At 41.8% G+C, this 26,810-nt stretch overlaps 2 protein-coding genes across 6 annotated transcripts in view; both read left to right on the top strand.

The window, feature by feature from the left end:
• Nucleotides 1–4,991, top strand: part of itprid2 (ITPR interacting domain containing 2) — a 43,745-nt gene extending 38,754 nt beyond the window's left edge. For all 4 annotated transcript variants that reach the window (XM_037108880.1, XM_037108879.1, XM_037108878.1 and 1 more), the window contains 2 exons: nucleotides 1–181; nucleotides 880–4,991. The exon at nucleotides 1–181 is cut by the window's left edge and continues 155 nt beyond it. In XM_037108880.1, coding sequence (XP_036964775.1) covers nucleotides 1–181; nucleotides 880–987 — 289 coding nt within the window. In that variant the 3' untranslated portion in view covers nucleotides 988–4,991. The remainder of the gene's footprint in view (nucleotides 182–879) is intronic.
• A 789-nt stretch (nucleotides 4,992–5,780) lies between these two features.
• On the top strand, nucleotides 5,781–20,067 carry cwc22 (CWC22 spliceosome associated protein homolog). 2 transcript variants are annotated; one of them, XM_037108881.1, is made up of 20 exons: nucleotides 5,781–5,883; nucleotides 7,034–7,090; nucleotides 7,200–7,426; nucleotides 8,840–9,147; nucleotides 9,310–9,561; nucleotides 9,859–9,987; nucleotides 10,314–10,482; nucleotides 10,944–10,997; nucleotides 11,099–11,234; nucleotides 11,381–11,587; nucleotides 11,690–11,752; nucleotides 11,836–11,931; nucleotides 12,138–12,219; nucleotides 12,619–12,679; nucleotides 16,107–16,184; nucleotides 16,506–16,658; nucleotides 16,783–16,910; nucleotides 17,155–17,256; nucleotides 17,562–17,755; nucleotides 18,994–20,067. In XM_037108881.1, exons 2-20 carry the CDS (start codon nucleotides 7,036–7,038, stop codon nucleotides 19,617–19,619), a joined length of 3,120 nt encoding a protein of 1,039 aa, XP_036964776.1. In that variant the 5' UTR covers nucleotides 5,781–5,883; nucleotides 7,034–7,035; the 3' UTR covers nucleotides 19,620–20,067. The 2 variants fall into 2 exon arrangements, with proteins under 2 accessions (XP_036964776.1, XP_036964777.1); XM_037108882.1 differs by having other exon boundaries at nucleotides 5,838–5,914.
• Nucleotides 20,068–26,810: the final 6,743 nt, after the last annotated feature.

The following is a 26,810-nucleotide window of genomic DNA, read 5'->3' as shown; positions in this document are numbered from 1 at the left end:
TAACATAACGCCGGCACCACCACCTCGGCCAAACACACATACTGAGGAGGAGGAGGTGGAGGAGGAGGACGGAGATGGGGACAGAGGAGGACGAAGAGAAGGAGCAGGACAAGAACTACCAGATGTGGAGGGAGCAGCAGGAGGAGTCAAAGCGGAGAACCTGCAGCAGCTCATCAAAGAGGTAACAGTCTGTCAGCACTTTTGATTTATAGTAAATTATAGTTATTATGTTAAACTGTATGTACAAAGGAAAAATATGTAATCTTTAACATTATCGTTGCTTTTTAAATACGTTTTGTCTTACTTTTTGTTAGTCAAGGTTTCTTTTTGTTGTTAAAAAAAGTAATCAACTGTTAAGTTTAGCCATAGTTTTTATTTATAGAACAAACTTTGCATTTTACATTGTTCATAAATGAGCATCGTATCAGGATGAAGAACAAGGTACCCAAAAGCAAAATGCAGTGCTTGTCACTGTTGGTATTGCTCTTTTTTTTTTAGTGTATCTTAATATAAAATAACTTATTATGCTGCACCAGTGTTAAATCTGGGTATTTGTTTCAGCAGTAAGATGACTGCAGACCGGAAAACAATCTAAATCTAAATCATCTCAAAGAAACTAATGGAGAATTTTTGCACAATGTAGCTGTTTTTAAGGAATATTTTGACCTTTTACCTTCTTGCTGAGAGAAGATTGATACCACTCACATGTCTATATTAAATATGAAGCTGGAGTCAGGAGATAATTTGCTCAGTTCATCTAACTCTTAGCAAAAAAGCAATTAAGCGTTCCTTTCAACCAGATGACCTGAAATAACGACAGCAGCTCTTTCCGTGCTCATCAGGATTTATTTCACCAGCTCTGTCTCTATTACACTCCAGATACGAGAGAGCATAGCGCAGGAGGTCCGACGGGAGATCTACAGCGAGCTGCTGGCTACCATGTCGCCACGGCAATCGCCACTGCCCGCAAGGCAACACCCCCTGTAGTCACGTCATCAGCAGAGCACCGCCCCTTTCACCTTCAGCCTGAGCAGCAACACTGTCTGTCTGCAACACTGTATAGCTGAGTAACACTGTAGGTCTGTAACACTGATGATGAAATGAACACATAGCTTACATGCTATAAACCTCACTTGCCCCACCTGTTGACTGGCCTCAGACAGGACGCAGGGTGGGACAAGGTTGTTTATGTGCTCTAGTGTGCCGGTGTGATGCATGCTGGGAACACCAGTCTGGACCAACATGTCCCTGTGAAGCATTCGCGATAATGTGTTACTTTTTCATCACAATTTCTTTTCCTAACAGAGCCAGACCTAAAACTCCTTCCAGTGCCACTAATACTATTAGTACTACATCTAGTACTTCAACAGTATATTCACTACTAGAGATAATGTCAGGACATGAGCAAAAAATATGTCCTAATGATGATTAGTTTAATAGTTGATCCTCAGTAGCTTGTAACTTAAACATTCATCACTGTCAAAAACTGTGGATAGACCTGTCTATAAAGGACACTACTGTGAAAAAATCACAAACTCATAAAGGTTAAACGTACTCAATGTAAACTGGTTATAACTCCTGAAAACTGTTGGCTCACTCAAATGAGAAAAAGGACATTTACTCCCTTCCTGCTGTTTTTTTTTTTTTTTTTTGTAGTTCCAGGTTTTAAAATCTCTGTGGATTTCTGTTTACAACTTCATACAGTGAAGGTGAATTCAGTTTAGTTTCATTGGGAGTCTGTCATAGGAAGTAGGACGTTTGGGAAATGTTTTTAAAGGTTATAACCCTCAAGATTTCTGTCCTGGTTGATTTAACAATATTTAAACCTGATAAACTGGTGCTGAAATGCCAAAAACTACCACGTCTTATTTTGTAGACACTATTCAGATGAGATACGACAGTCAGTGCTAACCCTGCTGACAATTACATTGCATTTCCTGTGACTGATTCCCAGTAAACCCACCTGGTGTTTCACAGCTGCACTGGGAAATCTTGTGGTTGCATTAGCAACTCAGGTACTTGGAGTACCTTAGTTGCGTCATTTGATGCCTTGGCACCAGGCACGAGACACCAGGACATGGATCCATTTTTGATCCATGGCGGTTTTATATTTGCAAAGCTTCCAAAAGTGATTTAATATCTGTGATCTGTGATGTCATTACAATGTAAAGTCTAAGGGCAACGGGAACTCGCAGGCGGAGCCGACGGGAGAAATTCAATGGGATGCATAAACTCATAGGTGTTAAACCCAGAAGCCAGAAAATGTTTTTGGCATATGCACTAGGTGAGCGATTTCCATTGGTTTGAATTTGAAACGCTCACAAAGTAGACCAAGTGTTTGCAGACTTTCTCCAATATAGCAAAAGAGCTCAGTGAAATTTGCTTCTGTAGCAATTAAAAAAAAAAAAGAAAAGCCAGGCAATTGTAATATACCCGTCTTCATTTTAACATGACACTGTTTAGTTTGAATATTTCAGGAGTTTCCAGTGGCGTTGCATTGCATTGGACATCCCCTGATTTGCATGAAGAAGCCAGAATTAACCTTTGTGCAAATGAGGAGCGGGCAGCATGGGTGCACAGTGCCTCGTCTCTCAAAACCTATACAATGCTCCGCTACCAGAATGTATTGCACTCCTACAATACATAGACAGTGAATGGGAGGTATGAAAATGATGGATCCTGTGGACCATTAATTCTTCCAATTCAACTGGAGGACAGTGAACGCTAAACATTGCGACTGATACCATTGTGTGTACGTTGGTCATTTGAATCACGTGCATTAGTGGTGGACTCCCCCATTGACAGTAAAAAAATTGCCACATCGAGAGGAAATCACAGAATACAAATACATACTGACCACAAATTATATCAACAACAGGGTTATATTCGATGAAAATCCGATTTGATGGAAAAAGGTTTTAACTTTCATTGATATTTTCCATGCTTTTCCACTGCCACAAAATAAATTATTGTGTCTTCCATGGAGGCTGAGATCTTAGCGAGAGATATCTCAAAACATTGACCACTGAAATCAAAAGTCTGCATGGCGAGATTCCACCAGAGGGAGATGTGACTTGGCTGAATTGAGCCTTTAACATTTTATCAGACCAACACATGGGAGACTGACTTGCCTTAAAAATACTGGAAATGCCTTAATAATGTTTTCTGATGATCTATGCTCTCACATCTTTTATAAAGGGGTTACATTCCTCGTTCTTCAATAAGAGTTGAGTCAGCTGAGGTTCAAACTGAGCTTTTACAGCGGTTCCATGCACATTTCATCAATGTAAAGGATTCAAAGCTTTGAGGACTAAAATTAATGGATTATGATTCTACAGCTGTCAACATTCCTTCATCATCATCATCATCGTCATCGTCATCGCCACCATCATGTTCGTTATGCTTGTGTTCCTCTTGCCTTTTATTTTTTATAGTTAAAAGCCCAGGTCTACCAAAAGTTCAGTCACCAACCATTAGTTAGATATTTAGCTGATGAGAAAAGATCACCAAAAGTGAATTTGTTTCTCAAATTATCAAAGCTCTAAAAGACACAGCAAATACATCACATCAGAAACCCTGTGGAATCAGTATTAGAAGCAGGCCTGAAGAACACGACTTATGAAATTCTATGTGCACCCTCTGGCAGTTGTTGGTCAACAACTACATCGGCTCAATAAAGAAGATTTCTGTTTTGATTGAGCAAGCAAAGCAATTTCTCCTTGGTTTCACTCTTTGTGCTAAGCTAGGCTAATCATGATCTCATTGTAAAGATTTCACAAAACAATGGACTGGTCCTTTAATGCTCAGTCTTTGTTTTGTATGTGTGTGTTAGCTGGTTGTTACTGTGCAGGTTATAATGTTAGAGTGTGATGTCATGAGGTACTGTGGAGGGCAGGCGTAGAGATAGAGAGATACTCTGCAGCGGTAGGTTTTGGTAAGTTGTCATGGCGACAGTGATAATGTCAAAGTTGTTGATGATGATGATGATGTGATGACCTCAAGGGAGGGGGAATGTTATCCATCATGGGTGAGTACGTGGTTAAGCCCAAACCTTAGCCTCATTAGCATTTTAGCCACATCAGCATGTTAGCTGCAAACTGTCTGATGACAGATCTGTGTGCAATAACAAGGACATACTTACTGATTACTGGTAAGACATCAGTGAGTCAGGACTAACATTTCATATGTGATCAGTAACCCTACAAACTAATCTTCAGCTTGCTGATTTTATTGAGAGATGGATTGTTTGTTTGTTTTTCATCTTTGCACAAAATACACAGGACTGATTGACCACTGAACAATTAATTACTAACTACCAATCACCAAGCCTCTGTTGTCTTCAGCATTTAGCCTGTCAGTCAAGACAGAACACTCCTAAATACCTCTTTTTTATCTTCTTTATGGAACAACTATTCTGAAATTTTCACACAAACTATCGTTAGAATCAAAATAACTGAAAGCTGAATTCTTGGAAACGTATGTATTGACTTTGTGTTTTTTTGTGGATGCTCGTCCTTGATCTGTGGAAACAATGTATGGTGAATAGATTTTAAGCTCAAACGTGCAGTTAATAATGATTCTGAGCTTTCAGCCAGTCTCCGTTCAGCTATTGGAGCTGGTTCAAGTTTCATCATGGAAACTAAGTCATCGATCATTGTTTGGGCCTTTGAACTCAGATTCTTTTCACCATTTATTGACTTTGTGTGTTTAGAAAACTTTTATTTTCATATTCACTGATCACAAACTCTGCTCTGCTGGACCAACACTCACTGTGAGCTCTGAAGCTCAACATGCTTCTTTTGTTTTTACTGATCAAGAATCCTTCACACACTTCTAATTACACTTACTGTCTTACTGTTGGTGTTTATGAATTTCTTTTGATGTCAATTAATGATAATGTGTATTTTGTATTGATGTCTTGTCAGTGGGATGCAGGGGAAGGATCACTCTGTAGAGATGAGAATAATAAAGATGTATTTATTTTCAGTACAGATGAGTGATGCCTCATTTCTTATATCCTGTGTGTGTGTGTCTTTGTGTGTGTGTGTGTGTGTGTGTGTGTGTGTGTGGCCATTTCCAGCCAAGCTTTTCAGACAGATAGAATGCAGTTTTTACATAGTCACTGAACTACACACTTTGTATTAATTTGTGTTTTTGATATTTTGTGTATAAAAACAATAATTTGCTGTTTTTTCCTAGTCTCTCAATGTTTCTCTCTTTGACAACACCCATATCTCTCTTCTGAGGAATAGATAAAGGATTAAAGTACAAAGGATTTGTATGGTGACTGTCACTTTAACTTCAATCCAACTATTTCAATATTTATCTTTTTCAAATGTTCAAACTACAAAATGGACTCATTGGGCACACATACTTCAGAACATTTTGTCTTCTGTATTTGGATAAAATGTAACAATTTTACAACATTTATATTATTTTCCCCCAGCTTTGATGCCAGATTTCCTATCCTAAGATTAAGGTTAAGATTATTATAGTCTCTATTTATCCCACAATAGTGAAATTCACATGTTACAACAGCTCAAGATGCAGGTAAGTACAGGAAAAAGAATCCGGCAAATATGCATTGAATTAAATAGAAAAAATAAAACAAGATATTTACAAAAAACAATAAGGTATTCACAAAAAAAAGTGAGTAGAAAGTGATAGATAAGGGACCAAAACACAACACCCTGGAGTTAATATAATACTATCACCACTGTGTGGCGATGCTAAAACAGACACACCGTTCAAGCCAACCCAAGTCTTATTTTGAAATCCGGAAGCTACACCTGACCCGGAAGTGTTTGTCCCATTGTAGGAAGTTTTCCGTTAGAACCGACACTGATTGAACGTAAGGGACCAGAAGAGTGGGAAACCAGAACGGTACGAAGACTTTAAGGTTTAACTAAATGCAGTAAGAAGACAGAGTCTCTCTTTTAAACCTTCCAAGGAAAGCAAACAGTAACACTCCTTGTAAAACGAATTACAAACTTGCAATTTAGCGGAATAGCTGGAACTAAAATAGGATTAGCAGACTAGCTAAGTTTAGCTCATCCAAACACACATGGCCATAAAACTGAAACTTTCGCTGGAAATGATTTTAGTCAGATTTGATGTTGTTTTGATAACCTGACCAAACAAACCTTAACTAACGTTATTATCGACCGGACATCCTTTCTCATCTCCGGTTGTAAAGGCGGTCACTTAACATAGTGTTAGCTATTCCAGTACGTCAAATAGCGTTTCATCTCTGATAAGTAAATATAACTTGAAACAATCCAGACACTCAACGTTACGTGTGCGAAAATTCACCTTATCCTAATAACGAAACAGGACACTCGTGCTTAATTTCGTTTCTATCTGCCGTGGTTGGAAATATCTGTCATTGAGACGGTGGATAAATTGATGGATACATAATATGTTTTTGTTATGCTAGTTATCGAATTAAATTCGTGCTTTGATAGATTGTTATTGGCATTTCCCATGTTCACCGCTTTCCCATCTTCTAAACACGAAATGATTAATGGAATAATACAATCTGATGACGATCAGAAGCTGCGGTCCTACATTGTGCCCAGTTCTGTATATCTTCATTTATTGGTAAGGGGATTATTCTAAAAGAAATGCCTTCAACGACCCTTAAACGCGTTCATACAGCAGATTGTTGTTGCAGCAAAAAAAGCTGAAAAGGATATGAGAATATGGTTCTGCGTGAATAATGCAGAACCTATAAAAGTTTTCCTGTTGTCTGATACACTCACTAGATCCTTGAATTAATATACTGTAAATCCAGTGCTAAAATGACTCCCAGAAACTTAATTGGTCAATTGTTTAGGTAATTACAATGCCTGTTTCAAACATGATGCTATGCATCTGTGAGGCATCTTTAAAAAAAAGAGAAAAAAAACACGGACAAATATGTTTGATTACAGACCTCTTTGTTCCGCAAAAAAAAAAAAAATCTATATTTCTTTACTTAACCTTTCAAAAATGCTTATTTTTTTATGATCATAAATTCGATTGTATTTTTCAGGTATGGACTCTCCAGGCAGAAGTCGAAGTCCTAGTCCTGTGCAGAAAAACCAAAGTGGTGAGTGAATCTGGCTGTCACTGGTTTGTTACTGTGGTAACAGTATTAATACTAGTAGCTGTTGTTTTGATATCCACGTAATAAGGCTGCTGTCTTTCTCTGACTTCAGGACCTTCAGAGGACGAGTCTAGTCCGGCAGCACAGGGGCCGCAACAAGCTGCCTCGGTTGAGAGAAGCCCCAGAGAGAGGCCATCGCCTCAGGCGAGTCCTGCAGCCAGGCCCCATTCCACAAGCCCTGCCTCCAGCAGCTCAGATGACAGCAGCAGCAGCAGTGAAGATGAGGATGAACATCAAGGGACACTGAGGAAGATTAGGAGCAGTGTGGCTCAGATCAAAGTAAGCAAAGACTAATATGGATGTTTATGGCTTTTTCATAAGTTAACAACCGTTGATTGCGGCCCAATCCCTGTGGCTGAAGTGATTGTAAACGAGACAAATCTGTGGTCTACAATCATGGTCAGGGGTTGAGAAAGTTGCACAAGGTTGTATTTATTTATTTTTGTTTATACATGAACAATTTAATATGTTCAGGAATAATATCTTTTAAAGGGAAAACCGAGTGCAGTTAGAAATGCTCAATTTTGTTCTATTCCCGGTCAGCGCTTCCTAATAACTGTTATAAACTGGTAGGCAAGACACATATGAACTTTGATTGCATTTCCATGGGGCATAATCACACATCATCACATCATCACATCATCCTTGAGCTGCAGAACTCAACTGCACTCGGTAATCGACTTGTCAGGGCTTCCCCACAATGAGCAAGCTGCTGCAGGAGAGTGGTGAGTTGTGTTGTCTTTTCAGTAGAAATCCGGCAAAGCTAGCAGATGTTTGATGCCTTGAACTATGTGCTGGGACCCTGTTTGTACTGTTGCTGACGTTTGGTGCTGTTCTGAGCATTATTTGTGGCTATGAGTGGCTTTTTGATGGCGGTTTCTTGGTGGAGGTATAGACTGCAGTGTATTGTTATCCTGCGGTCTTTTCTGAGGTTGCTAAAACTACATAAGCTAGTGATCGGAAAACTTGATCTCTCGAGGGGGGGTCTTACTCGGTGTCATGGTGTTTTAGACCATGGATTAAACGTGTGCCGGAATATTCCTTTAAGTGGAGCAAGCTGGCTGGCTGGATGCCAGGCTGTCCTGTCGCTGCATCGCCACCTGTCCTGTCCGCTTTACCTAACAAGCCCCAAGACACTGCAGAAACTCTGCTGTTGACTGTTAATTTAGGCAAAGCAACTGTGAGAAAACCTCAGCATTAACACATGACAATCACTGAACATAGAGGTAGGAAACAAAAAGGTGTCTGTTATGCGGACAGAGATTTTTGTGCCCTTGGTCTTGTTGGGTCCTGCAGCCGAATGCCTGTTCTTGGCTGACTTCCCTTCCAGGGTCACACCCCCCTTGGTGCCCTGGGAGTCCTGCTGTACAACCAGCGGGAGGGCGGGTTTGCTGCTGTATTGTGTTGCAATTGTAAATAGTCCGATGGCTACTTAGGATTTTACAAAGAATTACAAGCAAACAATTACAAGAAGTGTGTCCATTACTTTCATCTCAGACGTGAACTTCCCCAGGTCTTCAAGCTACCTTCAAGCTTTTACTTTACGTCGACCCTAGCCTAAACTGACTCATCATGTTCTCTAACAAGTTCATGCCCAAGTCATTCCCGCAGGATTCAGGGACAACCCAGATCTTTTTAACATGTGAAGGCCAAAAAAATACACTTTACACTCTCTGTTTTTTTGTTGTCCAGAGATCAAGATCCAAGTCTAGGTCCAGGGAGCAAGACAGATCAGTATCCAGAGAGCGAGACCGGTCTGGATCCAGGGAGAGAGACAGGTCTGGGTCCAGAGGACGAGACAGGTCCGGGTCCAGAGGACGAGACAGGTCCGGGTCCAGAGGACGAGACAGGTCAAGATCCAGAGGACGAGACAGGTCCGGGTCCAGAGGACGAGACAGGTCAAGATCCAGAGGACGGGACAGGTCTGGGTCCAGAGGGTGGGACCGATCCAGGTCCAGAGACAGAGACCGGGGGCGCTACAACAGAGGACACTATACTCGGTACAGACAGGCACACATACTAAGACACAAACAGCTTGTGATTGACTTGTAATAACTTTAGTAACATTGTGATAGGTCAAAATGAACTCAGCATCATTTTCAAAAAGTAACTAAACAATTTTTTAAATTTTAAAGTTAAAGTAAGTTCTTTGCTCTACCCAGGGATCGCTATGATGATCGGCGTGACAGTAGGGGTGGACGTTTCGACCGGCGGATCGATCGAGATGCAGAGTCAGATTACAGGAGACGAGGCCGCTCAGCCTCCCCTACAGACAAGGAGACCCCTGCAACTGAAGAGCCACCGGTCAAGAAGAAGAAGGAGGAGATCGATCCGATTCTGACGAGGACGGGTGGAGCTTACATCCCCCCTGCCAAGCTCCGCATGATGCAGCAACAAATCACTGACAAGAGCAGGTAAGTGTTGTCAATTATTCCTTTTGTAGAGACTACAAACACGCGTGATCCTAGTTTTATTTTCTGAAATTTCCAATAATCCATCAGGTTGTATGTAGTTCTTTTTCAATTAGTTTCTGTTAAAATGTAGAAAACAGTCCCTGCGCCTGACAGCAACAATGTAACCATATGCGGCAGTTTGATTGAACTTGCAGCTGGCATAACAAGGTTCAGACTCTAGAACTGAAATCTCTGCTGTTTGTTTAAATGACTACATATAATCTGAGTGTTTTAACAGATGCCCTTCCTCTTGTGCAGCCTGGCCTATCAGAGGATGAGCTGGGAGGCTCTGAAGAAGTCCATCAACGGTCTGATCAACAAAGTCAACGTGTCGAACATCGTCATGATCATCCAGGAGCTACTGCAGGAGAACATCGTCAGGGGGAGGTAAGCAGTTATACCAGCAAACAACTTGACTTGTTACTCAACTATAAAAGTCTAACAGCAAATTAGATTTTTCTTTGCAGCTAATAACATGAGGGTGTATTGCTAGTGATAGTTATGTATGTGATACATGGAGTGACAGTGATTTCTGTTCTAGCTTCTAAGAGTGAGGAAATGTACTTAATGACCCCCCTTTTCTTATTAGTAAGGCTGATTAAAGACAGTGAAACAGGGAAACGTACTTAATTCTCTATCCAAGAATAGAAAGAAAAGTCTGGAGGTTGTGTGTTGCTTGACTGTAACTATGTTTCTGTCTATCTGTCTGTCAGGGGTCTGCTGGCTCGCTCAGTGCTTCAGGCTCAGGGAGCATCTCCGATCTTCACTCATGTTTATGCCGCTGTCGTTGCCATCATCAACTCCAAGTTCCCTCAGATTGGAGAGCTGATCCTCAAACGCCTCATCCTGACCTTCAGGAAGAGCTACCGCCGTAACCTCAAGGTACCTGCCTAAATGGCTGTAGAAAAGTAGAGATGGTGGTGGTTGGAAAGGTTTCGCTGCTGAAGGATAATGAATCTTATCTTCTACAATTCTGAATTGAAAATTTTGCTTTTGTGATCCAATAAAGATATTGTGAATTAACAAAAGGGCAGAATCAGGTCTACTCATAGTTTATTTTTAAAAAGACATGCATTTGGGTACATTATGCATTTAATAACTATTTTGTTGATACTTAATCACCCAGAAACTAATATTAGCAGTGCAGAGCAACAAACTAGTCAACATAGTCTAAACACAGCTAATGATTTAAATAATTTCAATTCAAATGTGATTTTTTTAAATGACTTTCTCTGAAGTTTGTTTTATGATTTCTGGTTTCATAAATATTGGTAGTATTGGCTTTCTTAGCAGTAGTACTAGAATTAGTGATGTATTAAAACCAGTCTCTGTTTGTTTTGCAGCAACAGTGCCTGACAGCCTCAAAGTTTGTGGCTCATCTCATCAACCAGAATGTGGTAAGTTGTGCTCTCTGACTTTGATATTGATGGAAGGTTTTAGTGTCGATGTTCAGCTCTAATGAAGTGTGTTTGCTTTTCTCCTGTCTCTCATCTCTCAGGCCCACGAGGTTCTGTGTCTGGAGATGCTGACTCTCCTGCTGGAGCGCCCGACTGATGACAGCGTGGAGGTCGCCATCGCCTTCCTGAAGGAGTGTGGACTCAAACTGACTGAGGTGTCCCCACGAGGAATCAACGGTACACTGTAGCAACAGCACTGTTGTACTGACAATTCTCTGTTAAGCTAAACAGTAGTTGTAGGTGAATTAGCCATTCCAATAAATTCTGTATATCAGCTTAGTTAATCTAGCACCAACAACTCCTGCCTGTCTCTCTCTCTTCAGCCATATTTGAGCGTCTGAGGAATGTCCTCCATGAGTCGGCTATTGATAAGAGGGTCCAGTACATGATCGAGGTGATGTTTGCCATCAGGAAGGACGGTTTTAAAGATCATCCAGTTATCCCAGAGGGTCTGGACCTGGTGGATGACGAAGACCAGTTCACCCACATGCTCCCGCTGGACGATGAGTACAACACCGAGGACATCCTCAGTAAGCCCCAGAGACAGAGGGGAGGGGCTCTACCTAGCAAAAACATTCAGGCTGCATACACATACTAATTCCTAACGTGTATGTGTGTCTGTGTTCACTCAGATGTGTTTAAGATGGACCCAGACTTCCTGGAGAATGAAGAGAAATACAAAACGCTTAAAAGAGGTGAGCACAAACATGACACTGCAATATCCAATCAGCTGGCAGTTCCTTCAAAGTTTAACCAATCAGCCGTCACTTCCTCACAGATATCCTGGATGAGGGCAGCAGTGATTCAGGGGAGGAGGGAGACGGCAGCGACGAAGATGAAGACGATGAAGAGGAAAATGAGGAGGAGGGAGAAGGTGAGACGAACGGGTTGGCCTGCTGATGAAGTTATTTTATCTAAAAATTAAGCAGTCAGATGAGAAAACTCAGATTAAAACCTCCATTGATTGATGGAAAGTTTAAAGACCCATCACTGATTGTGTATACTGTTCAAAATTCTGATATCACAGCCCCAGAATCACTAAATTATCTGAAAGACGCCCTCTTTTTGTCTCTGTCTTAGGTGAGAAGGTGACCATCTTTGATCAGACAGAGGTCAACCTGGTTGCTTTCAGAAGAACCATCTACCTCGCTATACAATCCAGGTACACACACACGCACACACACACACACACACACACACACACACACACACACACACACACACACACACACACACACACACACACACACAGAGTAACAGGCTTGAAAAACAAACTCACACAGTCAGTGATTCATTTGTCTCTCAGGGTTTTGGCAGGTATTTACAGCTCCTTCTATATCTGATAGATTTGGACTAATATTTAAAGCTGTGTGTGTCTGTGAGTGTGTGCACAGCCTAGTTACCATGGTTTCATTGAAGCACAGTTCACAGGTTTGGAGGATAGGATGAAACACTGAAACAGATTGAGATTCAGCATTACACACATACAGACACACACAAACAGTAACACACATACACACAGTTTGGTCCTCAGAGATTGATTGATTGATTGTTCCTGTAGTTTGGACTTCGAGGAGTGTGCTCACAAACTGATCAAGATGGATTTCCCTGACAGCCAGACGGTGAGTCTGCACATACACACACACGCACACACACTTGGCTGATGTAAAATGGCACACAAACAAACACAATGAGGGTAAATGTGTTTTTCTCTCAGTTTTCCTCTTGAGACGACACTGTGGATAAATCTGAAAATACCACTAGAAAGCGAGGCACTATACAGACATCAACTACAAGTGTTGGAATGACAAGGGGGGAGCATAAAATCTAGAGCTTAAACCATAAAGGAACCAATAAAAGGAAAACAGCAATTTTGACATTAACAATTTTGTTAATGTGATCGAAAGTACTGTGAGTAATATGATGTGTCAGGGGACAATCAGCGGTGTGTGAGTTTGCTGTCTGTATCCTTGTAAGGACCAGTTTATTTGTCTGACCTTTTATACTGACACCTCTTAATACAGATATGGAATCCAACTTCTAACTGTTGATTGGGGATTTGATACACAGTGTTAGAGCTGGCTCAAGCTGACTCCTATTAAAGCATGAATATAAAATGGACGTAATTATGCACTTAATTGCTGTACTAGATGCTTAAGGGCGGGGGGGATTTTATCGCCGATGCCAGGAAAAGGAAGGAGAGCAACAGTGATGTCACCAGCACTTTTCTGAAAATTTAAGAGATTTCCAACTCAGGAGCTTGAAGTGGCTACACAAAAAACTCAGAAGGCTCTGTGAGCGCCGCACACTTTCTCTGGGCTGCAGACTGTAGCTCCACATGGGAAGCAACTGAAAAGGACACAGGTGACTGGACTTTTTATGCGCTGTGCGAAAAAACAGTATGTGGACACAGGCCCTTAGTTGTCAGCTATTAAGTTTATCAATAAATACTTTGATAATTGATTACCTGATTGATAATTGATTAATTAAACAAGTAGATAAACAATGAAACTAATTGTTAGTTGCAGCCTCACTAACAACTGTTTTCTCACAACTTGGAACTTTTAACCTTTATATGTCATTGACTTCTGTTCAGCTGGATGCAGACTGTGGACCTTAACACGTGGTGCTTTGAGCTGCTGATGGACTGTTTGTGTGTGTTGTTATTGTTCTGTTGACTGGTTATTTTTTTGACAGAACTTTACGCTGCAGTCATTTTGACAGTAAGCTCAAAGTTTAAGTCGTTCATCAAGCAAAAATGGGAAAGATTCACTGGTTCCTGCATCTTTAATGTGAGGATTATCTATTGATTTCTACTTAGTGTGTATCAAGATATCTTGTGTATCTGGTTTTTGGACAGCTGACTTGATAAAGCAAGACACATACATAGATGCAGTGTTTCTCCCATGGTGGTGTTGTAGCTGCAGGGGTGTCATATGTGCAAAAAAAAAATGTTGTTTGCAAAGTACATCTAGAGTAAATATGAGGTGTGACAAGTCAGTCAGTCACAAAAAGGAATGCTGTAACTCTGCTAAAGAACACTCTGTCACCCTGCCCACTAAGGAAAACTACATTGTTCCTCCCAACACTGCTAGTCATGTTTACAGTAATACTGGGTACTGGACTGGCAAATTACATTTTTCCCAGGATGGGGGGGGGGTCTTGTTCCTCCAGCGTCATGGCTCATGATGTGTGAACTGGCCTGGATATGAAGCGTCTGCAATGAAAAAAAAAATACAGTTATAAGATGGAGTCCTCTATTTTTAAGCTTTAAGTGAAATCACAAAATGATATAATGTTTCTAAAGTTATAAGAAGGCGATCCTCATCTCCGTTGATATGCTTTAATTGCAGTTGTGTTAATTGGCCTAGATATGAAGCGTCCGTAGCACAAAATCATATAGGCCAACCATTAGATATAAAACACAGCCCTCTCCACTGCTCTTCTCCTGTCTTCCCCTATCCTCCTCCTCTCCTCTTCTCCGAGCGAACATTAAAAATACAGAATTCAGCAAAAAGTGGTCATGTTTCAGCTAGCTGCATATCAGGGAGCAGTGAGGCTAGATTTAGTGATTTATTGTGCTTAAGTCGACTAACTGGCAAAAAAACAACTGGTGGACAAATGGTGTGGGTGTGTGGCTGTCACTGTGTGTGTGTGTGTGTGTGTGTGTGTGTGTGTGTGTGAGATCAGAGCTGATGACCTTGTCAGCCAGAGTTCCATCAACATCAGGAGTGATTCACTTAACACAACAGCTGGAACACACTCACACTCAGAGCTGTTTGTCCTCTGGCACATTCTTCTCACAGCCGCTGTCTCTCACTCACCTAACAGCCACACTGACTGAGGAGTTCGCTGAAATAAAAAAACAAACATTTTCCTTGACTTACGCTTTCACATCAAAATCAAGAGGTCTGAAGCCGTCTCTGCTGAACTAATCACAACAGAAAGACTTGAAATCTTGTGGACTGACCGGGGCCTTGCTTCCCAACAGTCAGGAAGTGTTTCTATGGATGCTTTTAAACATTTTTTTACTCTTTGTCTCACAAGCACTTGAGAGTAAGAGCACGTGCACAGCATTCAACATTTCTTAATGGCTGCCTTCTGTGAAGCAACATCCCTAGATACACTCTGCTAGTATACTCATATAACTATTGTGATATGACTTCAGTCCTTTTTTTCCTGGTTTTAAAGGTTGCATTACAGTAAACAGATGTTTTACAAAACTGTTTACTATTACTTATTCCAATACTTGACTTTACCCACTTACTCACTATATCCTGATAATTATTAATCAGAAATCTAATCGTAAAATACCAGAAGTCAATTGCTGTTGGTGTAACTGGTAAAAAATGATGTGATAATTCATTTTGTTGTTATAGCATTTATGAAGTAAAACTTCACTGTAAGGCGATACCACCCAGCCACAGTTATGATAATGGAGGTTTATGTGCAGTAACCAGCCTGCAGCTTTTCAGCCTTCTTATGATTCATGTAACTGGCAGGAAGTTAGCATAAATTAAACCTAAAATCAGTTGTGAATGTCAGTCTGTCATCATTTCTGAATTTGACTTAGGCATGTGGCAAACAACGTGCCAGAGGAGATTTACATATCAGTCAAGAAGAGTGAGAGGAGGATGGGTTTCAACAGAGACCGGCGCATCCGTTGTGTAAATCAAATGTTCGTTTTTTTTTGTGTCTGTGTCTCTCAGCTCTCACTATACACCAAATGTCTCTTAATAGGGAGTATCAGCAGATGCAGTGAAAGTTACTTAAAAATAATCAAAAACTAACAAAACTAAACAGCCCTGCAGAATCACAGGATGTTCTAAACATCACACAGGATCAAAACAGATTTGCTTGCGTTGTTGTTTTCCTTCACGCCACGCCGATTTTATACCTCTCTGCTGCTCGCGTATTCACACAGTCAAGTCATTTACCCCATTTAACACTGCCCTATCAGAGAGCATCTAATCTGACCACAGCTGATCAACGTGATGTGATGATTGTATAAATGTATTCTCTATTGTGTGTTTGGTTTTTCATGAACAGAAAGAGCTGTGTAACATGATCCTGGACTGCTGCGCTCAACAGAGAACCTACGAGAAGTTCTTTGGTCTGCTAGCCGGGGTGAGACACGCACACACATAAAACACGCACCTGTTGGGTGTGTCCCTCGATCTCTTCTGTCTGTATCTGTCACATCTTTTATGTGTCCAGGTTTTAGGAATCTTACTCTGAGATTTTTAATTGCGAATGCAATTTAGTTTGAGGCGTTCTTTGTATTTAGGAAGCGAGACATAACAAAAGCTACAAATGATTTCATTTAGAGTGATTTGCCATTCAGTTACATCTATGTGTAACTGGACCAATTGAAAGCACTAGTTAACACTTGGGGTGTGTGTGTGTGTGTGTGTCTGTCTGTATGGGTGGATCTGTGCGTGTGTGTAGAGGTTCTGTCTGCTGAAGAAGGAGTACATGGAGAGTTTCGAGGGGATTTTTTCAGAGCAGTACGAAACAATTCACCGACTGGAGACCAACAAACTGAGGAACGTGGCTCGACTGTTCGCTCACTTGCTCTACACGGACTCTGTGCCCTGGAGTGTAAGGACGAACACACACACACACACACAACCATTAAATCCATTCATGTATTCAAATGAAACACACTGCCCAGTTTTTTTTAATACATCCATCCCCTTCCCTCTCTTTTCTGTCTCTCATCCAGGTGTTGGAGTGCATCAGGATGAGTGAGGAGACCACAACGTCATCCAGCAGAATCTTTGTGAAGATCCTTTTCCAGGAGCTCTGTGCCTACATGGGCCTCCCCAGACTCAACCAGAGACTCAAAGACCAGTATGTGTCTATCTTCCAAGTTAAATGAGTCTGTAATACTGTGACTGAGAAATCTAAACATTATGTTAAAGCAAAAACACAGTAGTAAATAGTTTATTTACTAGAAGCAATAAAAGTAGAACTTAATAAGAACAAACAGATTCATTGATGATAATTAGAGAGCATACCGTAGGGTTACTGAAGAAAAAGGACAATACAAAAACATCGTGTTAAGCTGCAAATTTTGTGTACGTGTGTGTTTCAGGACTCTGCAGCCATTCTTTGAAGGTCTTTTTCCTCGTGATAATCCAAGAAACACTCGCTTCGCCATCAACTTCTTCACCTCTATTGGACTGGGAGGACTGACGTAAGGGACACACACACACAGACACACACACACACACACACACACACACACACACACACACACACACACACACACACACACACAAACATATCATTGATTGTTAAACATCTCCTGCCAAAACAATGGGTATTAGTCTGTCACAGCATTCAGCAATGACTCCTTCATGTCCATCTGTGTGTGTGTGTGTGTGTGTGTGTGTGTGTGTGTGTGTGTGTGTGTGTGTGTGTGTGTGTGTGTGTGTGTGTGTGAGTGTGTGTGTGTATACACTTCAAACAAACAATTAACTTTCTTTCTTTCTCTCTCAGGGACGAGTTGAGGGAACATTTGAAGAACGCCCCCAAGATGATCATGACTCAGAACCAGGACGTTGAATCATCTGACTCTTCCTCATCCTCTTCATCCTCCTCTTCCTCATCTGACTCCTCCTCCTCCGACTCCTCCAGCGAATCTGATTCAGACTCATCAGACTCAGACTCCTCCTCCTCCAGCAGCAGCTCAGGTACATTCTTCTCTATTTAAAGTTCAACATTGAATTGTTTGTTTTAGAAAAGACTGACTGAAGCCCACATAAGAAAATTGCAGTGGACAAAATGTGAGGTTAATATCCGAGGTTTCTTATGCTTTTATTGTGTAAAGTGAGAAAAACTACTGCTGATGACGGAATTGATTTGTTAAAATCAAATTTTAACAGTCAAAATTGACTCCCACATTTTTGACCTATGTTGAGAGATTTGAAGAGAGTTTGGTTTCCCTACAGCCAATGAAATAGCTTATATTCACATAAAGCAGTAATGTCACTATCACAGACTTTTCACAAGAACCCACATTTGCTTTCCTGCTAAAGCAGTGCTTCAGGTTGAGACTGTTTTGATTGCACATATTCGTCAAAGTCAAGTGCAGCTCATCACTTTCATTTATCGCACGGGGTGTCTGATATTTAGCAGGTCTGATTTTAAAAAATAAATACTAAAAACTAATAAAAATGTTTTGACAAACACCAACTGGATGTGTAAATGGTTGTTTTTAAACACAGATTAGCCTATAAACATATTTATGTTGATTATTCTGTGACTATACAGTGGGGTTTTTTGTACATGCATATGTGCTGTGCACAGTTATGTGTGCAGGTGTGAGACCAGGCCGTGTAATGCTCCCACTTAATTTTATCTTTTAGTCTATCACATTTTGTTGTTGCTTGTGCTTTAATTTAAATGAAGAAAAACATGTATCTGCACCTGTGCCAGAGCAATGTAAGGTTTCCTGTATGTTTAACTTGCATATCACAAATCTTGTCCTGCACCTTAGCTTGTTGAACGAGCCACCAGCGTCAGCACTACTAACGTCACTTCAGTACCTGCAAATATAACTGTTGTCCAGTTAGATGCTGCCATGGTTGTTACTCTCCAGTGCTGTTCCCTGTTAACAGACCGTCTGCCCATGGCCTGTAAGCTTCAGCACGCCAGCTGGCTGAGAGGCAAAGGAGCATTTCTGATATTTCTCCAAAGACCTTTTTATCCTGTCAGTAATAAACAACTATTAAGAATACATTTAAAAGACATGATGACATGTTGCAAAAAAGGATGACTATATGTGAATTTACTTTAAATGAGTCTGTGTGAAATGTCCCGAACAGTTTATTGGACTTGAGATTTGCTGCCTCTTTGAAAAGAACTGTATACACAAATGAGTGAGTGATGGATAAACAGATCAGTGATTATTGTTCCCCTTGTCCTCCAGACTCTGACAGCAAACACAGAAAGAAGAAGAAGAGAAAAGAACAAAGTGAGGAGAAGAAAAACAAGAAGAAGACAGAGAAGGTCAAGAAGAAGAAAGACAAACCCTCTGACAAGAAGCGAGCCAGACGCAAGCACGATGATGAGGGCGATAGTGATGATGAGAAGCAGGCAAGGAAGGACAGGAAGGGCCATGCTCGCGAGGAGGAGCGTGAACGTGCACGTGTGACGGAGGAGCGTGATCGTGCACGTGGGTCGGAGGAGCGTGATCGTGCACGTGGGGCGGAGGAGCGTGATCGTGCACGCGGGGCGGAGGAGCGTGATCGTGCACGCGGGGCGGAGGAGCGAGATCGTGCACGCGGGGCGGAGGAGCGAGATCGTGCACGTGAGGGCACCCGCCGGAGCAGGCGAGAGGAAAGATCAGAGGAGAAGGAGCCACAGGAGGAGAGGAGACGAAAAACGGACGTTCAAAGCAGACAAAGAGATGGGGAGAGGGAGGGAGACAGAGGGAGGGAAAGGGACAGAGCGAGAGAGAATGAGAAGAGGGAGAGAGAGGGAGAGAAGCAGAAGGATAGAGAGAGGAATAAAGAGAACAGAGACAGGAACAGAGAGGAGAGGAGGAGGAGATAAAACTCTTGGTCTCCGTCCTGAAGCAGCAGTGATGGACTGATGACTGACGGACATCTTTTCCTTCCGTCATTCCTCTTTTTTACCTTATCCTGTCACTCTCTGGTGTTTTGGATGTGGGACCTGTGTCTCTCTCTCTCTCTTTCTCCGTCTGTATTTTCTATTATTAATTTTTGTTGATGATGAAATGTGAGGAAAAAAATAATTAAAGTTGTTTCAGATGTTTTTTGAAATGATTGTCTCAACTCTTTCAAGCTCCCAACTAATTTCACACTATTTTATTTTACCTTGCAGTCATAGCAAGCAGCGTTCAGTCAGCAACTGTCCTTCCTAGAAAAACAACCACATCTGTCATTGTATTTTTTTAAACTGTTGAAGGTGTAGTTTGTCCTTTTGCAAATATTCTTATTCACTGTATTATCAAGAATTAAAGAAGATTGAAACACTGTCATTGTGCCATGAGAAACTGTCGCCAGTATCACTTTAATTCAGCATAAATACTAAAAACTGTCTATTCAAGGCCAAAAAACAAACATCTCATTTATTTCTATGCAAAAATGGATGTGTAAAAACAGTTTGAAAACTTTTAGAGATGCTGGACTATTTCCTGACAAGGATATCACTCTGAATGGTTCCAGCTGGTTCCCTTAAAAACAGGTGGGGCTGTTATTATTACTGAGTCAGAGCACCCCGCCTCCTTTGGAGAAATAAATTCAGTATGAATGTGTCTCTGTTAAGTCACTAGATCTTTTCAACTAATTTGACCCCATCGCATGAGTAATGTAATCAGTGTCTGTCTGCTAAAGCTACTCCAGCTATGGGCATGAACTGCTTTTGGATAGGAGAGAATATTTGGAAGAAAAAAAAAAGGGCTGTTCCGTAAAAGCCAGTGACTGTTCAGGAGAGTCACATTTTGTCAGAGAATCACAAACAAGAAACTGTTTGTTTCTCTCTGTTGCCTGTTACAGGTGTTATTTATTTTTATTTCACTTTTGTTTAACCAGGCAGGTAATGAATATGATAATTCACAATGCCAGCCTGGAGAGCAGTTGAGTGTAGGGCTGTGCTGGTGTACTCCAGGTGTCAGGAGTGAGCTGAGGAGTAAATAACACATATCTCATAGAGGTATTTTAAAAAAGACAGTAAAATAAACGTGTTTTCAAACTGTCTTACTGCTTGAGGTAAAGAGCATAGAGCCTTTTTTTGGCTCCAGTGGAAGGTGCATGTCATCTGATAAATTCACTCCAATGGTGTCAATCTGTGGCTAAGTTGCATGATGGGTAGTGTAGGCACCAGGAACATCTCTTGTGTAGCTGTATCGATTTTGATAAGTTGTCTTTAAACTGTCCACAGTGAGTCCAAAGCCACTTTTGCGTGTGAACTCTGGACCATATCCAGATAATCAGATCAGGATATTGTCCACACATTGTTCACACATGCAGCACAACAGGAGACTGTCCTTGTCAGACAGGTTGACACATGTTGGAAGTACTCCATATGGTTTGGGGGAGGGGTGGTGCCTTGGTAGGAGGCTGCAGACCGCTCTGTAATGATGATGGGTTTATGTGCTCATATCAGTGTTACGTACATGTGTTTGGACGCATCCGCAATAGTAAGCAGAGGGTGGAAAGTAATATACAAGCAAGCCTAGAGGAGTACGAAACCGTCGCACCCTGTGTATGAAGTTGCCACCGCAGAGACAGAGCTGCAACATTGTGTATCTGTGTCCAGCAGCAGTGACACCAGGCCACATGGAAGAGTGAGAGACAGAGCAGGGAAGTATTTCAGCAGGTTGAATGCCATTCTCACATCTGAGTATGTGTTACAGCTGATTTAACCAGCACTGTCGCGGAGCGCTACATGTTATTGACACACCCATGTGCTGGCTGAGAATTCACCACATACAGTTGTCTGCTCTATTCAGACACGGGTGCTCAACGGTGTTTTAGTTGGTGTGAAGCTACACCAGTGGACTGCTTTTCAAAACCTGACACCCACATTGCCAACAACACACCTTAGCCACTGGATGACATCACGGGAGGCAATTTCTCAGATTACATGCAGCTTCTACTGGAGCAGGAAAAGGCGTCATAATACATCATCATGTAGCAACTGCTTTAAAGGCAACAGAATCTACCTACAAGCGCCTAAAGTTTGCAGATGATCATGTTATATCTTATTTGTTTGATTCATAAAAGAATCTAACGCACAGATTCAACAACTCGGGGTCTTGTGAGCTGGAGAGTTTCTAGGCCAGGGCCAGGTAAGCTGCTTCCTGTCTTCACTCTAAGCTAACTAAGCTTTCTTCTCTCTGACTCTCATAAAAAAAGCATTTTAAAAACTTTTTTTTTTTTTTTTTGGTCAAGAGAGACAAATGTTTTGATAAACAGAGTGGAACACCTGTTTTACATTGAGAAACATTTGGGAGCCCAGATGATACTACAGCACCATGACTAACCAGTTCTGTTGTCACCACACACACACACACACACACACACACACTCACACAGAAAATTGGCAGCGGAAACTCCGTCATACATCTCCGCAAGCTTCAATGGCAGAACATCCTGTTGTATTAAGGCAAATAGGACTTGAAAACCCAACAATGTGTCACAATAATCCTCTTCAACAGGGAGCAACAGAACAATAGCTGGCTGAAGGTTGCGTCCAGCAGGATCTCAGGGTAACACAGGCACAGCAAGATGTTTATGTGTGCTCTGTCTCATACAGGCTCACCAGCTCCAGGTTTTTACACCTTTAAACAGAAAAAAAAACAAAAAAACGTTGGTTGTTGAAAAGTAGGTGAAAGCAGTGTTTTGTTTACAGTAAACAGTCTCCTCTGGTGGTGCCAACTCAGAATATGCTTATGTGTGCTGTTCATCGACACAATCATTCTCAGCAGTGTTGGATCTTTCCCTGCGTACCCTCCCCACACAGCCAGCTGTGTCTCTGTCTCTTTCCTGGACTGATCTAGGTCTATGTTATAACTTGATGTGGTCTCACTGCGGACTAGAAGTCACGCTGCTGCGTTCGTTTGTCCTTTGAGACACATTTTAGCTCTTGCTTTCACTCCCCAACAGTTACCTGCCACTGCAATCCTCTGTTTCCTCTGGACCGATCCTCCTCCTCCTCCTCCTCCTGAGTCCTCCTCAGGGTTGCTCCAGTCCAAAAGAAGATCCCTGTAGCTCCTCAGAAACCCCACAGGAAACCATTGGTCATTTTAGGTCAAACAATCTGGGTTGTATTTGCCTGTAAAGTGGAACATTTAAGACATCTGTGCTGGGTACGAGCCAACGGAAAAGAGCCGACAGGTCGATTCACTTCAACATGCAATTTTAATACGTTTCGAACAGAACTACACACCGGCGGTTTGTCGACACATACAACACTTAAGATGCATAAAAGTACAGGACATGTAAAATGCATTTCTAGTGCAATTAGTGTATGCATAGAGGACATGTCTGAGGTCATTAATCTGACATGCCTTTGTGTTCCCAATCTCTTCTGTCTCTTCGACAAAGGGGATGTAAACCAGCATATACATTAACAAGTTCAAACACTTTCCCAAGTCTCCTCACACTAACACGTGGCGGCAGCTGGCCCCAGTAAGTCACTGCATTTGAGTCACAGAGCAGAGCACCCGATTCTCTCCAAGAGGGAGTTAAGAAGATTGGCACCCCTGTGATTTCTGTACAGTAAAAATGAAGCCACAGCCGGCAGCAGATTATCTTATTTTAGCATAAAGACTAGAAAGGGGGGGGCTAGACTGGTTCTGTAAAAGAATAGAGTAAATAAAAAATGTGCCTACCATCACCTCTGACGCTCACGAATCAACATGTGAGTGTATGTCGTATTTGTTTAATCTGTATATATAAAACAAACAAAATGTAGGAAACACATGCTGTGGCTTCATGAGTGCACAGGTGTTGGACTGATTCTTGTCCCAGCACAGTGACTTACTGGAACCTGTTACTCAAGTGGATCAGAAAGTTTTCACCAAACTGGAATCTGTTTGTTAATACATCTGTGTGTGTGTGTGTGTGTGTGTGTGTGTGTGTGTGTGTGTGTGTGTGTGTGTGTGTGTGTGTGTGTGTGTGTGCGTGTGTGTTTGTACTGGTTTTACTGGAGTGCTTTCCAGCTCCCAGCGCAGCCTCCCCCTTCTCTCTCTTTCTCTCTCTCTCTCTCTCTCTCTCTCTCTCTCACACACACTCACACACACTCTTTGATATATCCTTGCACAACCTTGATGTGATGTTCAAGGTGAGAGGGGGAGATGCCGCTCTCTCTCTCTCTCTCTCTCTCTCTCTCTCTCTCTCTGTGTGTGTGTGTGTGTGTGTGGGTGTGCGTGTGTGTGTGTACGGGTGTCGTTGCAGTGCTGGTTGTGATTGGCTGGACGTCCTGAGGAGTAGAGGAACTGGATTGGCTTGCTGCAGTAGCAAAGGAACATGTCTGCTGGGACCTGGGAGCTGCAAGGCACTCTGGGAAACCACAGCAGGACCCTCTGCGGAGAGAGTGAGAGAGAGCGAGGGGGGGGAGAGAGGGGGTATGGAGGTGAGAAATATAGGAGCGAACGAGGTAAAAGTGGAAAATGGAACACAGGGAACACAGAGCTTTTTTCACCACGTTGGCAGAAATGGAATATTGTCCTCATGACCATGTTTTCATCAGTGTATGATCACCTGGATCACTGTGTGTCGTTTACCTTACAATGAGCCTTTTATATCTACGGAGGGAGCAGATACATTTCCACGGAATAGGCCGCGTTGCGGTCGCCCTGAACAGACAAACCAAATACTGGCTCTGGAGAGGAACTTTCACTTGGCCACCTCAACACTAGGGTTACTAAATCTCACATACTGGTCCTTTAATTTCTAGAGCACAAATCCTACAAAGATGTCAAACATGTACGACTGACTGACTCCTTAACTGACTTTTCAGTTAAGGAGCAGCATTGGCATTCATGTGGAGTCACAGTTCACCACGGCGAGTGAAAGTTTAATATTCACTCTCTTTTGGCTCTGTTTTTGGTCTCCACCAGCTCCTCAGAGGAATATGTGACCCTTTGGCTGCTAAATGCTAAAGAGATAGTTTACAGTAGGTTATTAGAGCTTAGCACTAGAAAAAATAAATAGTAACCCTGTCAGAGTGTTGGAAGTGACTCAACACACATGTGGAACTCTGGAAACTCACTGATGGGTTTTTAATAGTTCCTCTTCAGCGACGGTGCTCTACAGCACAGATAAATGAGCTATATCAGGCTCTGGATACACTGCTATTACTTTTAATAGATTAATGGTAACTCATTCGTATTTTTGGTGCTGTCATGTAATTCAGTGACTGTAAGGAAAATATAGAAGATCACCAGTGTTGTGCTGGTGGACATAAAAATAATAGAAAGTAAGAAGAAAATGTCGTCTGTAGGACGGTCAGCTCAGCTCTTGGAATCTCTGAGTTTCAGAGGGAGACAGAAGAGTCTCCATCAGAGCGCTAGTGTGAAATGTCTCAGCTGTCTGACATCATGTTAGTTGTCTGTCTGTCTGTCTGTCTGTCTGTCTGTCTGTCTGAACTCTGGTGCTGAAGAGTCTGTGAGCATGACACTGCTCTCTGAGGTGTTCTGATACACAGAGGAGATACTAAGGCAACAGGACTTATACCACTGTGTCCTGTGTCCTGTGTCCTATGTCCTGTGTCCTGTGTCCTGTGTCCTGTGCCCTGTGTCCTGTGTCCTGTGTCCTGTGTCCTATGTCCTGTGTCCTGTGTCCTGTGCCCTGTGCCCTGTGCCCTGTGTCCTGTGTCCTGTGTCCTGTGTCCTGTGCCCTGTGTCCTATGTCCTGTGTCCTGTGTCCTGTGCGCTGTGTCCTGTGCCCTGTGCCCTGTGCCCTGTGTCCTGTGTCCTGTGCCCTGTGTCCTGTGTCCTGTGCCCTGTGCCCTGTGCCCTGTGTCCTGTCCTGTGCCCTGTGTCCTGTGCCCTGTGTCCTGTGTCCTGTGTCCTGTCCTTGCCCATCTCACTTTAAAGGTTTCTCATGAATTTACTCACAAAAGTCTCTCCAAACAGAATCTTTGTTCTATCGAGCTCCCAGCAAGTAATGACACATTCATCGAACAGCGTAGTTAAAGTTAATATGTCCATCTACGTTGCTTTTTTTGCATTTTACCTTGGGTTCAGTTATATAGAGGCTGCTGCTCCACCCTGTGTATAGTGGAAGTTATACCTGGAGCCAGAGAAGAAGTCAAGCATGTAAAGACATGGCGAACTCCTGCAATATGTATGAAATGCCTCTATATATACTATACTAAGTAGTCTATCAGTTAAATATAGGCAAATACAATATTTATTTATCATTTGGTACCAGGTGAGGAAAAAGGTAGTGCTAGTGTATTCTTATTGGACTAAAATCAAGTTTGTAGTCTGATAGCTTAATAACTAATTCCATTATGCTCTTTGCTTTTAAACATATAAATGAATAGTAGCAACATTTAGTTTTTCTGTGTTTTTTTAAGGATCCCATACTTCTTGTCCCCTGATGAGCATTTCAGTACTGTATTAAAATACAGTTAAGAAAAATTTTGAGATCATTTAAGCATCAAAACTGTTGCTGTGTTTACCTACAGTTAAATATTGAGCGCAGATATTTAGAAAGGGGGTTAAAGTGTTGATTTTAACAGACACCTGCCAGCCAATCGGAGGGCAGGACTTTATATGGATTTTGTATGTTCTTTAAGTCAAACTCCTTCATTCAATCATTAAAAAAGAGGAAGAAGAAACGTTCCTCTTTTAGATGGTAGACGGTGTTCATTGAGTCATCAGCAAAAACTCGGATGATTTAAATTGACTGTGCTGAATGTTCTGCGTCATTAATAAAAAAAGGTCACATCTCAGCTGGTCTGTTGAGTCTGTTCAGGTTCTGTCTGAAGTGGCACTTCAGCTCTGTGCACTCGTCACTCAGCATTTTAAATGATGACATTCAGTCCCTCGGCTCAGTGGAATCAGTGGATCTGTACATCTGTGCAAAAATGTGTGAAATTGAATTTGACACACAAATTCACGCTTTTTGGACAATAGCACATAGTGCAGACCACGCTGGCGTTTGGGGGAACGGAGAATCAAACATGGAAAAAGGCATTTTTTGTTGCACCAACTAATTTTATACACTGCGAATTTATTTTTTCTCAATCAGCTTAAATTAGGTCCGA

The sequence above is a fragment of the Acanthopagrus latus genome, chromosome 9, assembly GCF_904848185.1.
Source record: "Acanthopagrus latus isolate v.2019 chromosome 9, fAcaLat1.1, whole genome shotgun sequence".
NCBI classification, from domain to species: domain Eukaryota; kingdom Metazoa; phylum Chordata; class Actinopteri; order Spariformes; family Sparidae; genus Acanthopagrus; species Acanthopagrus latus.
Note: the sequence above shows the minus strand (reverse complement) of the source record. Positions and strands in the feature narration are given on the sequence as shown.

Bases quoted from the DNA above. Each gene is read 5' to 3' on its own strand.
- cwc22 (XM_037108881.1), top strand. From the start codon at position 7,036: ATGGACTCTCCAGGCAGAAGTCGAAGTCCTAGTCCTGTGCAGAAAAAC. The intron at 9,562-9,858 runs GTAAGTGTTGTC...CCTCTTGTGCAG, and splicing joins CAAATCACTGACAAGAGCAG to CCTGGCCTATCAGAGGATGA. The intron at 12,220-12,618 runs GTACACACACAC...TTGTTCCTGTAG, and splicing joins TACCTCGCTATACAATCCAG to TTTGGACTTCGAGGAGTGTG.